This window comes from Gekko japonicus, unplaced genomic scaffold (genome assembly GCF_001447785.1).
Source record: "Gekko japonicus isolate JY-2015 unplaced genomic scaffold, Gekko_japonicus_V1.1 scaffold3219, whole genome shotgun sequence".
Lineage (NCBI taxonomy): Eukaryota > Metazoa > Chordata > Lepidosauria > Squamata > Gekkonidae > Gekko > Gekko japonicus.
In genome coordinates, this window is record NW_015175461.1 from 4,936 (window position 1) to 22,087 (window position 17,152).

Here is a 17,152-nt window from a genome sequence, read left to right on the forward strand (position 1 = left end):
CATAACTCACTAGCATGACTTATTTGCCTATGCCACACCCCCTGACATTACCGGAAGTGTGTCAGAAGGCAACACCCACCGCTCAGGCTCCACTGGAATGTTTTGGAGTGCTAGCTATTGGGGGGGGGGGCATGCAGGTCTGTCCTTGCAGAGGAAGGAGAGCTTGTACCTTGGTCTTAAAGGGGCCACTGGACTGTTTTGGACCAAGGGGCTGGGGGGAACTCTGCAGCTTACCTGGCTGCTTCTTGCTCTGACTGAGGGCTGCTGGGAGCAGGGGGTGGGGCTTGTTGCATGTGCCCACCCCCTGGCCTCTTTACTGCCGAAGCTCTGCTCCTGTGCGCTACTGCAGGAAGTGACCCCTGGAGACCCTACTATATCTTATACACCTTCATTATAGTACAAAAACCTAAAGAACATTATATATCTACTAATAGAAAAGTCCACCGCTACAGAGACTTATTCCGATGCTGTAGACTCTCTTGCTTGCTCCTGTTAAGAGACCGATGGAGGTTGCAGCAGTCATAACTGATGAGAGATGCAGCAGGCTGTCACGTCGACAATTCTGTAGCCTTGGTTCCAGGAAATATATCTCTGCCTGAAGAAGAATCTGTTGACTTGTGCACTGTAGCATTGTGAGCCTTGGTTCCAGGAAAAATACGTCTGCCTGACGAAGAATCTGTCGAAACACGCAATTTTTGCCTGGGGGGGGGGCGTGTTGCCTGCTTTGATGCTTGCTGAATCACTTTGTGTAGAGAACATAACAGCCTGCTGCATCTCTCATCATTTACAACGGCTGCAACCTCCGTCAGTCTCTTATCAGGAGCAAGAGAGTCTACGGCATTGGAATAGGTCTCTGTAGCGGTGGACTTTTCTGTTAGTAGATATATAATGTTCTTTAGGTTTTTGCAGGGCTTTTTTTGTAGAAAAAGCCCAGCAGAAACTCATTAGCATAATAGGCCACACCCAACAACAGAAACTCATTAGCGTATCCAGCCACACCCACGAGAGCATAGCTCATTAGCATATTAGGCCGCACCCCCATGTTACCAGAAGTGTGCTCATCCAGCCACACCCACCTTTTGCTTCTTATTCTGTTGACCTTGTTTCTTGTCAAAACCCTGGGCTTTTTTTGTAGCAGGAACTTCTTTGCATGTTAGGCCACACCCCTAATGTAGCCAATCCTAATGAGTTTCTGCTATTGGGTGTGGCCTATTATGCTAATGAGTTCCTGCTGGGCGTGGTCAACCTGGGGCCAGGCGGAACTCCGTTCCCGTGCGTTCCTGCCCAAAAATAGCCCTGGGTTTTTGTATTATTATGAATATGTATAAGATACACAAGGGTCTCTATTGAGAGCCAGTTTGGTGTCGTGGTTAAGTGCGTGGGCTCTAATCTGGGAGAACCGGGTTTGATTCCCCACTCCTCCTCCGCTTGCACCTGGCTGGATGACCTTGGGCAAGGCATAGTTCTCTCAGAGTTGTTCTCGAAAAAGAGCAGTTTCTGTCAAGAGCTCTCTCAGGGGTGTCTGTTGTGAGAAGGGAAAGGAGTTTGTAAGCCCCTCTGAGAGTCCTTTGGGTAGTGAAGGGCGGGGTATACATCCAATCTCTTCTCCTTCTAAATCGATATATGAAGCCCCCTGGAGGTTGGGAACCCTACCTCCTGCCGCCAAGCATCCCCCCCCCCTCGCCAGTTGCCGTGGTGTACCTGGCAACCCCAGCTCCCACTTAACACTGCTTTCATCCCTCTGTGACGCCATTGGCTCATACAGTGAGCTCACGCAGTTGGTCGGTCAGTTGGTTTCCGTCCCGGCTTAAGAGGATGAAGCCTCCTTATTTCTGGTTGACCAGGAACGTGTTGGTTCACCACAACTTGTTGGCTGCTTTCATACGTAAAGTTTTGCCTCTGTAAGTATATGCTGATGGTGGCGGGGGGGAATGACCCCTGGATGTCATCAATAGTTGCCGAACCTCCAGGGAAGGGGTGGGGGGAAATGAAAAATGTCCAAGGAGTTGGAGCCTGTTTCCTGTGTGGAAAGGTTTAGCATATCGGGGGGGGGGGGGTTAATTGGGGGGGGCACAAAAGAAGTTCATAAAGCTGTAAACAGTATTGAGAAAGTAGATAGGTTTTCTCTTTCATCCCCTGGTTGGTAGTAGGTGGTAGTAGGTTCAGGACAGACAAAAGCAAGTGCCTTTTTAATGCAGCGCATAGTTAAGTTACGGAACTGACAGCCTGAATACATGGTGCAGGTCACAAGGCTGGATTGCTGTTGCTGTTTTTTTAAATGCTGGGTCAGATTCATGATGGGGTAAGCCCATCAATCATTATTAGCAGTACAGTCCCAGAGGACATCTAGTCCAAACCTCTGCTGAAAACCTGAAGCCAGGGCTGGGTTGGCTAAATGTTAAGAAGCAGTGCATTTTTGAGTCCTTACATATTTCATTAATTAATTAATTCATTCATTCATTCATTCATTCATTCATTCCTACCCCACCTTCTTCCCCAATGGGAAACAAAAGCGGCTTACATCGTTTCCCCCTCCACTGTTTTATCCTCACGACAACCCTATGAGGTAGGCGGAGAGAATGCGAGTGGCCCAAGGTCACCCAGCAAGCTTCCGTGGCACGAGTGGGGATTCGAACCCAGATCTCCCAGACACTAGTCCGACACTTTTAACCACTAGACACACTGGCTATTTAGAAGCAGCATGCCTCTGAGGTGCAGCTGGTGGGGGACAAAAAACCGAGATGACCCTGTTTGGTGTAGTGGTGAAGTGCGCGGACTGTAATCAGGGAGAACCGGGTTTGATTCCCTACTCCTCCACGTGCAGCTGCTGGATGACCTTGGGTCAGTCATAAGTTCTTTCAGAGCTGTTCTCTCTGGAGCAGTCCTCGAAAGAGCTCTCCCGGCCCCACCTACCTCACAGGGTGTCTGTTGTGGGGAGGGGAAGGGAAAGGAGTTTGTAAGCCACTCTGAGACTCCTTTGGGTAGTGAAGGGCGGGGTATAAATCCAATTTCTCTTCTTCTTCTTCTTCATCTTCTTCTTCCTGTTGGTGGAGCAGAACCCGAGGTCTTACAGATCCAAACCCGAGTGCCAATGTCATGGCATTGCCAAAATGTCAGGGCAGTACTGAAATGCCAGTTAACCCCAGCAAAAGTCTCTGATGAAGAAGAAGAAGAAGAGAAATTGGATTTATACCCCGCCCTTCACTCAGAGTCTCAGAGCGGCTTCCAATCTCCTTTCCCTCCCCCTCCCCACCACAGACACCCTGCGAGGTCGGCCGGGGCCGAGAGAGCTCTTTCGAGGACTCCCCTTGAGAGAAGAGCCCCGAGAGAACTTGTGACTGACCCAAGAGCACCCCAGCAGCTGCATGTGGAGGAGTGGGCACTCGAACCCGGTTCTCCCAGATTAGAGTCGGCGCACTTAACCACGACACCAAGCTGGCTCTCCAGCTTGTTTCCAGGGGACATAATTTCAGCCTGTAAATGGATGTCTAACGATTCTTTGCCCTGACCTGGATGACCCGGGGTAGCTCCATCTTTTCAGATCTTGGAAGCTTAAGCAGGGTCAGGCCTGGTTAGACCTTGGATGGGAGACCTCCAAGGAAGTCCAGGGTGGCTACGCAGAGGCAGGCAATGGGCAAGACCACCTCTGAATGTCTCTTGCCTTGAAAACGCCACCGGGGTCGCCATCCGCCAGCTGCGATCTGATGGCCCTTTTCCACCCATCAAGGAGACTCTGATGTAAACGCTTCCTTTGGAAAACCGCTTGGCATGCCTAGGGGAAGTCGGGTTTGAGACGGAATCTACAGTTTGGCATTCAGAGACATCTGTCTTCTCTACACCCTTCTGCCCTGGAAGCTGGCGTAGATTGTTTCCCGCCAAGCGCGTTTCTTAAAATGCCAAAATCTCATGGATTTTAATCAGAAGCGATTCTCGCTCATTTCAGAGGGTAGACAACGGTGTTGGTCTGCCGTAGACGAGCCGGATTCTAGTCCAGTCGTGCCTTAGAGGCCAACGAAATGATGAGGGTTTAAGCTTTCAAGAGTCAAAGCTCTCTTCTGGTTCTTACCTTTAAAGCCCTATATGGCCAGGGTCCAGCTTACCTGAGGGACCGCCTTTCCCCATATGTTCCCCCAAGGGCACTACTTCTGGCTGTCCCAGCCCCTAGAGATGTCAAATATGCTGCGACTAGGGCCAGGGCCTTTTCGGTGGCGGCTCCTACCTGGTGGAACGAGCTCCCGGAGGAGATCAGGTCCCCGCGGGACCTTATGCAGTCCCGCAGGGCCTGCAAGACGGAGCTCTTCCACCAGGCTTTCGAGTAGGAGCCACCACCATCACTAGTTACCATCACCGTGCTGCCATTTCTGGCAATGGGAACTGGCCTTGGGAATGAAGAACGGACGTAGTGCAGACCGGCCAAGAAGAGACAGTAGATCCTCTGAAACAGGCATCCCTGCCGTCGTCTGGATATGGAACCAACACTCCCAGTTCCACCGTATCGGTAAGATCTTCTTGGGAAGGAGATGACTGAATCCGGGAACCGTTTAAGCGTCAGTGTCAGCGCTAGATCGGAGAGACGGGCCTGGATCCAGAATAGATGTTCCGCTAACGGAAAGGAGTGGGGTAATTTCCACCAGTTCCTGGTGCAGGCTCCCGATAGGTGTTTTGTGCTGTTACTGAGGTTCCCCTGTACCACCAAGGCAGTATTTTTTGGGGATCAGTGAGGCTGTGGTGGAAGAGGGTGAGGAAGAGACGGGAATGTTCAGTTCTGCTGACAGAAGCCCCTTTGCAAGCGGAACATGTAGTCTGGATCCAGCCCGTTGAGATCAACTGTACCATACAACTATAAATGATACACAGGGATGAATAAATAGATACAGTTCTGCACCGTTCACGGAATGATGACGGAACAGCCTCTCCGTGGAGGTGCCCCTTGCGCCCTCGCTTTCGATCTTTAGGGAGGCAGTCGAAGATGGTTTTATTTAGGACTGCATTTTGGCTAATCTTAGGGTGTTTCTTATTCACTGGCAGTCCCGATGTTGATTTTTCTCGTCAGATCTCAAAAGCCAAGCAGGGTACCTCTGCCTTTCCCCGTAGGGCTCAGTCTCGGATATCATCGTATAGGTAAAGGTCAAGGTTCCCTTGCTCGAAAGCTAGTCGAGTCCGACTCTAGGGTTGCGGTGCTCAGGGCAGACCACCTCTGCAGGTCTCTTGCCTTGACGTGAATAGGCCAGACTAGCCCGATCTCGTCAGATCTCAGAAGCTGAGCAGGGTTGGCCCCTGGTTAGTCCTTGGAGGGGAGACCGCCGAGGAAGTCCAGGGTTGCTACGCAGAGGCAGGCAAGGGCAAAGCACCTCTGTTTGTCCCTTGCCTTCACCTGGATAGCCCAGGCTAGCCCTGTCTGTTCAGATCTCAGAAGCTAAGCAGGGCCAGCCCTGGTTAGTACTTGGAATGGAAGACCAGCGAGGAAGTCCAGGGTTGCCACGCAGAGGCAGGCAATGACCAACCACCTCTGCAGGTCTCTTGCCTTGATGTGAATAGGCCAGACTAGCCTAATCTTATCTCAGAAGCTGAGCAGGGTCGGCCCTGGTTAGTACTTGGATGGGAGACCACCAAGGAAGACCAGGGTTGCTACGCAGAGGCAGGCAATGGCAAACCCACCTCTGTTTGTCTCTTGCCCTGACCTGGATGGCTAGTTCCGCTAATGGAAAGGAGTGGGGTAATTTCCACCAGTTCCTGGTGCAGGCTCCCGATTGGTGTTTTGTGCTGTTACTGAAGCTCCCCTGTACCACTAAGGCAGTATTTTTTTGGGATCAGTGGGGCTGTGCTGGAGGAGGGTGAGGAAGAGACGGGAATGTTCTGTTCTACTGTCAGAAGCCCCTTTGCAAGCGGAACATGTAGTCCGGATCCAACCCGTTGAGATCAACTGTACCATACAACTATAAATGATACACAGGGATGAATAAATAGATACAGTTCTGCACCGTTCACGGAATGATGACGGAACAGCCTCTCCGTGGAGGTGCCCCTTGCGCCCTCGCTTTCGATCTTTAGGGAGGCAGTCGAAGATGGTTTTATTTAGGATTGTGGGGCTTGAATGTGTTTTTACCATCGCTGTTCTATTTACATCGTAAGCCACCTCGAGAGCCCCAAGGTTGAAAGGCAGCTAATAAATATTTTAAATAAGTAAATACAGGCCCCTTTTTGTAGCAGGAACTCCTTTGCATTTTAGGCGACACCCCCCCATAATGTATCCAGTCCTCCAAGAGCTTACAGTAGCCCCCGTAAGAAGAGTTCTATAAGCTCTTGGAGGATTGGATACATTATGGGGGGGTTGTCGCCTAATATGCAAAGGAGTTCCTGCTACAAAAAGGACCCTGAATAAATATGTAATAAACCCACCGATTACACTTGCTCAGGCACCCTCCCACACACACTCTGGGTGCGGTCAGATGGTGTGCTGAGAGCGGGTTAAACTGCTCCAGTTCTAACCGGATTATATTTGATCTGGATAATCGCGATCACACTTACCTCCCTTATCCCGCCTCACCGCGCAGTCATGTTGCTCCCCAGCGTCTACACTACCGACGCACAGGAGCATGTGTCAGTGGGGTTTTTTAAAAAAAATTCTCCGTTTGCGCATGCCCATAGGCCTAGATTGCCCAGTTCTGTTTTTTTAGATTTCTGGTCGGTTCTACAACCGTAGTCCTATTACATTGCTTATCGAATGTCCCATCCTGTCGATTGTATCGACTCGCTCTCTGTGATAATGTAAATGAAATAAATAATGCTGGGAACTGGAAGGGGGAGTCAGCCTGCTGACATGTGGACCCCAGATTAAAAATTCTGCGCAGTAATTCCAGGTTCCTTCTCTCCAACCACTGCATTTACGCGCCAGTTGAGTTACATTTTGTTTTGTGTGTCGGAAGACTTTCACAGCCCACGCAATGAAGGCGGGCTTTGTGCCGGCGCTGCTTTTTGCGCCGAGCGCGGGGCGTCGCGGGTGCCCAGATGTCAGTTGTGCTCTACGCCAGAGCCACCTGCACTTCGGCCTGAGCTAAAGCGTGGAAAATCCTCCGGGTTAAAGCGGTTTTGAGCCGGAAACCAACGGCTGGGGACGGGAGGCAGACGTTGACCGTGTGATCGTGCGGATAAAATCAATTTCTGAAGCGTGAGGACACCAGATCAAATGGCGCATCTGAACGCACCCCAAGAGACCGTTGAGTGTTCACTGGCCAGAGCCGGGGGGCGGTGGCGGTCTTTGTTGTGTAAGCCAGGCCGTTTTTCCTCCTTCCTGGCTGTTGTGGAGGAAAGATCTACATGACCTGTCAGTGAGACGATGACCCCTTTTGAGCGATCACCCTTCGTCACAGTCTCCTCCTGAGGTATCCCAATGGATGCCCATAGCCATGCTCTCTCTGTGGTGGACCCACCTTCTGGAACGGCCTGCCCAAGGAAGTCAGGAAGGTTCCCGCTCTCTCAGCTTCCTGCAGACGGTGCAAAACGGAATTCTTCAAGGGGGCTTTTCTACCCGGGGAATAGACTTGCACTGTACAAAATGATTCACAAAGTCGCTTGGGAAAATGTTTAGGGACTGTGGTCTGTACTACCGTGTGTGTGTCTTGCTGAAACCAGGATCCTAATGTATAATTCTGCATCATTTAATATGCCCTGTTTGACCCTTCAGCTTTGCTTTCAGTTCTGGTTTTTTTTAGATTTCTGGTCGGTTCTACAACCCTAGTCCTATCGCATTGCTTATCGAATGTCCCATCCTGTCGATTGTATCGACTCGCTGTCTGTAATAATGTAAATGAAATAAATAATGCTGGGAACTGGAAGGGGGAGTCAGCCTGCTGACATGTGGACGGACCCCAGATTAAAAATTCTGCGCAGTAATTCCAGGTTCCTTCTCTCCAGCCACTGCATTTACCCGCCAGTTGAGTTACGTTTTGCTTTGTGTGTCGGAAGACTTTCACAGCCCACGCAACGAAGGTGGGCTTTGTGCCGGCACTGCTTTTTGCGCCGAGCGCGGGGCGACGCGGGTGCCCAGATGTCAGTCGTGCTCTACGCCAGAGCCACCTGCACTTCGACATGAGCTAAAGCGTGGTGGGGGCCGTGACCATCTTTTCTCTTCTTCCCAGTCGTCCTGTTCCTCTCAAGAGCGCCTTCACCAGCTGCCTTATCAGCCCACCGTTGACGAGCTGCACTTCCTTTCCAAGCATTTCGGCAGCACAGAGAGCATCACCGATGACGATGGGGGCCGGCGGTCCCCCGCGGTGCGGCCCCGGTCCCGGAGCCTCAGGTGAGTGCGGAACAGCCGAGAATCCCCGGAACTGCAACCTCCCTTTGCGACCTGGGTATGAGTCGCTGTGTCGGTTTGCAGCAGAAGACTTAGATTTGAGTCCTGTAACACCTTAAGGGACCAACTGGATGTTGGGGGTATGAGCTTCCAAGAGTCAAAGTATCTGACGCAGGGAGTTCATACCCTGAAAATCTGTCCGTAGCAGTAGAAAAGAGCCAGCGTCCAGGAGCACCTGAAAGACTAACGAAATCTGCGGCAGGGGAGGAGCTTTTGTGAGTTATCTGAAGGAAGCCAGCCGTGACTCACGAAAGCTCCTCCCCTGCCACAAATTTCGTTAGTCTTGGAAGGTGCTCCTGGACGCTTGCAGGGCCGGCCCGAGGTTGTCCTGCGCGCTAGGTGAGCGCAGATGCCAACCTCCCGGCGGGGCCTGGAGACGCGCTCTGGGCGTCTTTTCCCCGTGGTGGGCGGGGTGTGTGTGTGTGGGGGGGGTCTGGGTCTGCACGTCCCCGGCGCGCCCCTCCCCCCCACCGCCTTCTTTCTTGGCCGCAGCCGAGCAGGAGAGGACGAGAAAGGCGGAGCAGGGTTGCGGGGGGCCAAGATCCCCCCCCCTCAAGCCACGACCCGGACTGGCCCAGGCACCGGGAGAGCAAACGCGGGGCCAGGATTTTTCTCGGACCCCCTCGCAGTGCTGCGCCGAACCTCTTCGCCTGCTCTCGGCCTATTCCCCCCACCCCGCCAACCGAAGAGCCCCCTCTGGCCAGCTGGAGCCGGGCCCCTCCCGAGTTTCGCCTGCTTCCCCAGTGTGGCTGGGCGTGAGCAGGCTCTCCCGCGCTCCCGCTCTCTCGGCCTTGCAGACAGAGCGGCCGGATCCAAGCCAGAAACTGCGGCGCCTGCAGAGCAAGGACGCGTCCCCAGAGAGCCTCTCAGAACCGACTCCCCCGGCCTGGTCAGGTCAGCAGAGGGCGCCCCGAGGGAGCAAGCCCCAGGCTGTCCCAGGAAAGTGCCAGTAGGGGAGAGGCCTCTAGGTCAGGGTGGGGAGGCCGGCGAGCCCCGACGTGCATTAGAAGCCTGGCTTGCGGTTGTGAGTTCTCCTCGGTGGGTGGGAAGAGGGGACCCAGCGCCATCGCTGACCGACGGGGGATTCTGCCAGAGAAGGGGCTCCCTCGGTCGTCCCCTCTCCTCTGGGTCGCGAGCCTGGCCTCCTTTCGCGGACGAGCCCTAGCTGCCGCCGCCGCCACTTCCCGCTGACAGCCCCACCTCTCCCCCCAGCTGCCGTGCGCCCATCGCGGCTACTCACCGGCCTCGGAGGCCCGCACCCGCTCCAGCTCCTCCTTGGCCGGGCAGGTGCCCCGCAGCACCGCCTGCACGTAGCTCCCTCCCCTCTCCCTCCTCCCCAGGGCGGCAGCGGCGGCGGCTGGCCCCCCCACCCCCAGCCACGCAGGAGTGGCCGATAAAGAAGGAGGCGGCAGCGGCAGGAGGAGGAAGGCGCCGCGCCCTGCCCACACCACCGCCGCGTGTCCTCCTCGTGCAGCCGGGAGGCAGAGCTCCTCCCGGCTGTTGGCCAGGCATAGCGGCCGCCCCTGCCTCTCCTCCTGCGCCCTCACGGCCAGCTTGCGCTCTAGGCGAAGGCCTAGTTCGCCTAGCGGGCGAGCCGGCCCTGGACGCTTGCCCTCTTCCGCTCTTACGTGGGGAAAAGGGTAATGTTGGCTCCAGGGGTCATTTTGCAGAAAAACGTATTTGCATATGCCACACCCCCTGACATCACCAGAAGTGTGGCAGAAGGCAACACCCACCGCTCAGGCTCCACTGGACTGTTTTGGGATCCGACTCTAGGGTTGCGGTGCTCATCTCCGTTTCAAAGCCGAAGAGCCAGCGCTGTCCAAAGACGTCTCCGTGGTCATGTGGCCGACATGACTAAACACCAAGGCGCACGGGACGCTGTTTACCTTCCCACTGAAGTGGTACCTATTTATCTACTTGCAATTTCTTGCTTTCGAACTGCTAGGTTGGCAGGAGACCTGGATAAAACTTGGCCTTAAAGGTGCCACTGGACTGTTTTGGATTGCTAGCTATTGGGGGTGGGGGACTCGCCGTTCTGCCCTCACAGAGGAGGGAGAGCTTGTACCTGAAGGTGGGCGGGGGGGGGCCTCTGCAACTTACCTGGCTGCTTCTTGCTCTGACTGAGGGCTGCTGGGAGCAGGGGCTAGGCCTTGTTGCATGGGCTCCTTACTGCCCTGGGCTCCTTACTGCCGGAGCGCCACTCCTGTGCACTCCCGCAGAAAATGACCCCTGGATTGGCTCAAACCTGCTCCCCTTTCACCAGCTCACATCCCCTTGTTCCGCACTGTGGCTAACTGTCACTCCTTCGGCCCCTTGCCAAACTCTCTGTTGCATATGATGTAAAATGGAAGCTCTGGGGCCAATGCTCCCTCTAAGCCGTGGAGCCTTGTGAGCAAAACTTCTGCTTTGTGAGCTACTGGCATTAAAAGTTGTGAGCGAGCGATTTGGCTAGTGCTCTGGAGCCATCCTTCCTGTGCTAAGACAAAAATGTGTGAGCCAGAGGCTAAAACACTGTGAGCTAGCTCACACTCACTCAGCTTAGAGGGAACACTGCCTGGGGCCAAGTTCTGTACAACATCTAGCACATCATTGGCAACAAATACATATTTAGATTAAAAATAACAAGAAGAATCCCGCTGTATAGGATCCAGGAACATGGGGACCATAAGGCAGGGGTGTCAAACTTACGGCCTGGGGGCCGGATCAGGCCCCCTGGAGGGCTTCTATCAGGCCCGCAGTGGAACTGGCTGTCTTCTGCTGCTTCTTCAAGTTCTGTTGCTCTGTTGCTGCTGCGTCATTGTAGGTTTGCATCTTACAGATACGCACCTGAGCAGCACACTCAAGATTGCAGCAGCACAGACGTTTTGATGCAGTGACTCAGACCAAGAGGTGATGGTTATCAGACACTGTTCAATAAACAAAATATTGCAAGAGTGCTCATGTTTTAAGTGTTTTTTTATTTTAAGGTTAAAAAAAAAACCCTTTGTGTTTGTGTCCTTTATAAAGTTTCTGTCTCTGCTTTCTGGCGTTACATTTTATGACACACAGGGCCCGGCCCAACAAGGTCTCATTGATGGCAGACCCGGCCCTCATAACAAATGAGTTCGACACCCCTGCCCTAAGGGGGTCAGAAGAGATTACAACGGACCTTTGATGCCTTCTTCTTCCTTTGCAGCCCGGGCCGGTCTCCCTCTTCCCACGACAATGAGATAGTGATGATGAATCATGTCTACAAGGAGCGGTTCCCCAAGGTAAGAGCTTTTGTATCAAAAGGCCCTCCTGCGGGGACTGCCTGACCTGGAGACCGGAGGAATGGCCAAGCGCCATTTCTGAGTGGGGAAGCGGGGAAAAGGGACCGGAATCGCTCTGAACCCCGTCGCTCAGAGACACAGCATCTAGTCAAAGAAGGCATTTTCTGGGTCTCGGTCTCGTGTAAGGACAACAATTAACAATATTCCACCACCCCAAAAAAAAAAAATATGTTGAGAAAGATTTTTTTAAAAGGGAAAGAATCAGGTCTGGCTCAGGACCAATCAGGAGCCAATGGTACCTGAATACGAAGTGCCGTTGTCGCTTATATGGAGAAGTATTTATTTATTTATTATTTGAATTTATAGCCCGCCCATCCCGCAAGCGGGCTCAGGGCGGGTAGCACCATAAAAGCAGTCCAGTAAATACGATTAAAATTAAACAAGTTAGGAATTCAAACAATAATAAACATTAAAACCCAGTCACACTCCTGACAGTCACGGGTTGTGTGGCTCTTTAGCCTATTATTTGGGTTAACAGATGGATAGGTGCAGGGGTCATTTCGCAGAAAAAGAGGTGCGGGAGCTCATTAGCATAACTTATTTGCATATGCCACACCCCCTGACATCACCGGAAGTGTGTCAGAAGGCAACACCCACCACTCGAGCTCCACTGGACTGTTTCGGATTGCTAGCTATTGGTGGGGGGGGGAACGTGCCGATCTGTCCTCGCAGAGGAGGGAGAGCTTGTACCTGAATAAAACTTGGTCTTAAAGGTGCCACTGGACTGGCAGGAGCTCATTAGCATAACCTATTAGCATAACTCATTTGCAGATGCCACAAGCCCCACCCCCTGCTCCCAGCAGTCAGAGCAAGAAGCAGCCAGGTAAGTTGCAGAGCCGACGGGTCCAAAACCGTCCAGTGGCACCTTTAAGACCAGGTTTTATTCAGGCACAAGCTCTCTCTCCTCTGTGAGGACAGATTTGCACATTCCCCCTCCCCCCCAATAGCTAGCTGTCCAAAACAGTCCAGTGGCGCCTGAGCGGTGGGTGTTGCCTTCTGACACACTTCCGGTGATGTCAGGGTGTGTGGCATATGCAAATAAGTCATGCTAATGAGTTATCGCTAATGAGCCCCTGCACCTCTTTTTCTACGAAATGACCCCTGAGTAGCAGCATCCAACAGGCATACAGTCAGCTAACATCATAGCCTGGGTTGTATCAGGCTGTTAATGATGTTAATATCGGGGCCAGGACCTCAGTTTTGTAGGTGTGGCTCCCCGATCGAAGGCCTGGTGGAAGAGCTCCGTCTTGCAGTCCCTGCGGAACTGTAAAAGGTCCGGCAGGGCCGTGATTCCACCAGTACAGAGCTCATTCCACCAGTATGGAGCCGCCACTGAAAAGGTATGGACTAAGGAATAGTTGTGACATGCCAATTGTGTTACTTAAACACAAAGGTTCTCACGAGCCAGAATTTTGTTGTTTCTTTAATCTGAGGATCAAACAGAGTACAGTGGGTCGTTTGGGACCCCAAATCCCCTGGCTCTCCCTTATCTTGGCTTTGGGAAAGGAGCTAGGCCTCACCCTCCCGGGTTCCTTGAACAAGTCCTGTTTTCCACCCTGACCCGAACCTCCGTTTCTGACCCGAACAGGCCACGGCTCAGATGGAAGAGAAGCTGAAGGATTTCACCAAGAACTACGAACCGGACAGCGTGTTGCCTTTGGCCGACGGGGCCCTCAGCTTCATCCACCACCAGGTCATCGAGCTAGCCCGGGATTGTTTGGCCAAGTCCCAGGAAGGCCTCATCACCACCGTCTATTTCTACGAGCTGCAGGAGAACATGGAGAAGCTGCTGAAAGACGTGAGGGCGGGACGTCTCGCAGAAGGGGCTGTCGCTTGGTGGAATCATAGAATCACACAGAGTCGGAAGGGTCCCTAGAGGCCATATAGTCTGACCCCCTGCTCAATGCAGGGTCTGCTTAAAGACTGCCAGCGAGGGGGAGTTCACCACCTCCCCAGGCAGCTGATCCCACTAGGGTTGCCAGGTCTGGGTTGGAAAATACCTGGAGACTTTGGAGGCGGAGCTGGGAGAGGGTGGGGTTTGGGGAGGGGAGGGGCCTCAGCAGGGTCCAATGCCACAGAGTCCACCCTCCAAAGCAGCCATTTTCTCCAGGGGAGCTGATCTCTGTCAGCTGGAGATCAGTTGTAAAAGCGGGAGATCCCCAGGCCATACTTGGGGACTGGCAACCCTAGATCCCACTGTTGCACAACTCTGACTGTCACAACGTTTTTCCTAATATCCAGCCGGTACCTTCCCGCCCTTAATTTAAACCCCTTATCGCGAGTCCTCTCCTCTGCTGCCAACCGGAAAGGCTCCCTGCCCTCCTCTAAATGACACAGCCCTTCAAAGACTTCGAGAGAGCCATCCTGTCCCCCCCTCAACCTCCTCTTCTCCAGACTAAACATTCCCAAGAAGTCCCTCAGACTTTCCTCATAGGGCTTGGTCTCCAGGCCCCCGATCATCCTCGTCGCTCTCCTCTGCACACGCTCCGTTCTGCCTACATCCTTTTTGAAGTGAGGCCTCCAGGACTGCACACAGGACTCGAGGTGCGGCCTGACCAATGCAGTGTACAGCTTATTGCAGTTTGGATGTGATGCCTATGTTGATACAGCCCAAGATTGCATTAGCCTTTTTTGCCGCCGCATCACACTGTCTGCTCATATTTAACTTTCGGACCACAATCAAAGGCACAGATATAGAACGGGAGGGACTTGGCTTGACAGCAGCACACGTGAAAGGGATCTGGGTGTTCTGAGTGATCACAAGCTAAACATGAGCCTGCAGTGTGATGTGACTGCGAGGAAAGCTAATGCAATCTTAGGTTTCATTAACAGAAGCATTGTGTGCAGATCATGGGAGGTGGTCGTTCCGCACTAGTCTGCCATGGTCAGGCCTCACCTTGAGTCCTGTTCCCAGTTTTGGGCACCACATTAGAGGAAGGATGTTGACAAGCTCGAGCGTGTCCAGGAGAGGGCAACCAGGAGGGTGAGAGGGTTGGAATCCAAGTCTTAGGAGGAAAGGCTGAAAGAGTTGGGTCTGTTTAGCCTGGAGGAAGAGAAGGCGTAGAGGGGACACGATTGCAGTCTTCAAGTATTTGAAGGGCTGTCATGTAGAAGATAGAGCAGATCTATTCTCTCTTGCTCCGGATTGCAAGACTACATCTAATGGGTGGAAATTACAAGGGAGTCAATACCGGCTAAATATCAGGAGAAACTTCCTAACTGTCAGAGTGGTTGAGCAGTGGAGCAGTCTGCCTCGGGAGGTGGTGGAGGCTCCTTCGCTGGACGTTTTCAAGCAGAGGCTGGACGACCATCTTTCGGGTATGTTGTAGGGCTCTCTTTCGGCTCTGCTTCTGCAGAGTGCAGGGGGTTGGACTAGATGACCTGCAAGGTCCCTTCCAACTTAACATTCTATGATTCTAACTGTATCCCCTACCCAGTATGCGTGTTCCTCATTTTTGTTACCCAGAAGCATGCCTCACTAGTGTCGCCGTCCCAGGTTGGATTGGAAGGGTCTCTCTGGAGAATGCTGGATTTAGGAGCCGATGGTGAAACGTTCATAAGAAACTGCCCGTAACGGTCATCGTGAGGCATCTGGGACTCCAGAAACTTTGGGGTCAGAAGGGCCATGGAGGGACCTGGAGATTCCCGCCGACTTCTCTGACAAACGCCCTCTTTTGTTGCTTCTAGGCCTACGAGCGATCCGAGAGCGAGGAGGTGACCTTCGTCACTCAGCTGGTAAAGAAGCTGCTGATCATCATCTCCCGTCCGGCCCGGCTGCTCGAGTGCCTGGTGAGACCTTGAAAGGTGGCGGTGGGGCAGGGGTGGGAGGAGCAGGCGGAACAGCTCAGAGGGAGTCATTCCACTAGTAGAACAGCCACTTTTCGAATCCAGGAGAGCCTTAGAGACCAACGTGATGGTCTCAAGATACGAGCTTTCGAGTTTACAAAATGTAAAAGCCAGTTTGGTGTAGTGGTTGAGTGCGCGGACTCTAATCTGGGAGAACCGGGTTTGATTCCCGACTCCTCCACTCGCAGCTGCTGGATGACCCTGGGCAAGCCATAGTTCTGGCACAGCTGTTCTTGAAACAGAGCAGTTTCTGTCAAGAGCTCTCTCAGCCCCACCTCCCTAGTCACAGGGTGTCTGTTGTGGGGGAGGGGAAGGGAAAGGAGATTGTAAGCTGCTCTGAGACTCCTTTGGGTAGTGAAGGGCGGGGTATAAATCCAGTCTCTTCTTCTTCTCTTCTAACAAAATGTGGATTAGAACAGTCTTGACTTTTGTCACCCTGTGGACCTGACCAATAATTTAGGAGGAGGAGTCTGAAATACTTGAAAAGTGACAGCTGGGGAACTGTTAGTTTCAAGTCTGGGAGCACGTAAAGACCAACAAGAGGTTCAGGGTTCTCAGAGTCAAAGCACCCTTCGTCAGACTGAAGTCGATTAGAAATGGAGATTTCTGAGCCATTTTATCCCAGTCAGATGGTGGGAGGGGTGCTGCCAAGAGTGCTTGTAAAGGAGGCAAAGGTACTGTGCGTATTGGAATCGGCTTGATTAGAGCAGAGAGGAAATGCTTTGGGGGGCAGGAAATCAGCCTCTGCAGTGAGATAAGAATCCAGTGTCCCTATTCAGTCCATGGTGGAGTCCATTGTTCTGTACTTGTGCATTGCATTGCTGGTAAACTAATTGGTCGGCAGCTGTGTGAGACGGGATGCTGGACTAGATGGACCCTCCCTGGTCTGATCCAGCAGGGCTCTTCTGAGGGTCTTATCAGGGGAAGGCCTCGGCCTCTCTACCCTGTTGCTGGCCCTCCAGAAGGACTGGCTGGCCCCTGTGTGAGACGGGAGGCTTGACTAGATGGACCCTCACTGGTCGGATCCAGCAGGGCTCTTCTGGTGTCCTTCTCAGGGGAAGGCCTCGGCCTCCCTGCCCTGTTGCTGGCCCTCCAGAGGGACTGGCTGGCCCCTGTGTGAGACGGGAGGCTGGACTAGAGGGACCCTCCCTGGTCTGACCCAGTAGGGCTCTCCTGGTGTCCTTCTCAGGAAAAGGCCTCGGCCTCTCTGCCCTGTTGCTGGCCCTCCAGGGGAACTGGCTGGCTCCTGTGTGAGACGGGAGGCTGGACTAGAAGGACCTTCACTGGTCTGACCCAGCAGGGCTCTTCTGATGCTCTTATCAGGGGAAGGCCTCGGCCTCTCTGCCCTGTTGCTGGCCCTCCAGAGGAACTGGCTGGCCCCTGTGTGAGGCAGGATGCTGGACTAGAAGGACCCTCCCTGGTCTGACCCAGCAGGGCTCTTCTGGTGTCCTTATCAGGGGAAGGCCTCGGCCTCTCTGCCCTGTTGCTGGCCCTCCAGAGGGACTGGCTGGCCCCTGTGTGAGACGGGAGGCTGGACTAGAGGGACCCTCCCCGGTCTGACCCAGCAGGGCTCTTCTGATGCTCTTATCAGGGGAAGGCCTCGGCCTCTCTGCCCTGTTGCTGGCCCTCCAGAGGA

At 53.4% G+C, this 17,152-nt stretch overlaps 1 protein-coding gene across 1 annotated transcript in view; it reads left to right on the forward strand.

Annotated features, from left to right (window-relative positions):
- Positions 1-4,392: 4,392 nt before the first annotated feature.
- MAST1 (microtubule associated serine/threonine kinase 1) overlaps positions 4,393-17,152 on the forward strand; it is a gene marked incomplete at its 5' end in the record, with an annotated part of 63,270 nt that continues 50,510 nt past the window's right edge. Inside the window, 5 exons of the mRNA XM_015425912.1 lie at positions 4,393-4,498; positions 8,139-8,299; positions 11,535-11,610; positions 13,259-13,468; positions 15,358-15,459. Coding sequence (XP_015281398.1) covers positions 4,393-4,498; positions 8,139-8,299; positions 11,535-11,610; positions 13,259-13,468; positions 15,358-15,459 — 655 coding nt within the window. The remainder of the gene's footprint in view (positions 4,499-8,138; positions 8,300-11,534; positions 11,611-13,258; positions 13,469-15,357; positions 15,460-17,152) is intronic.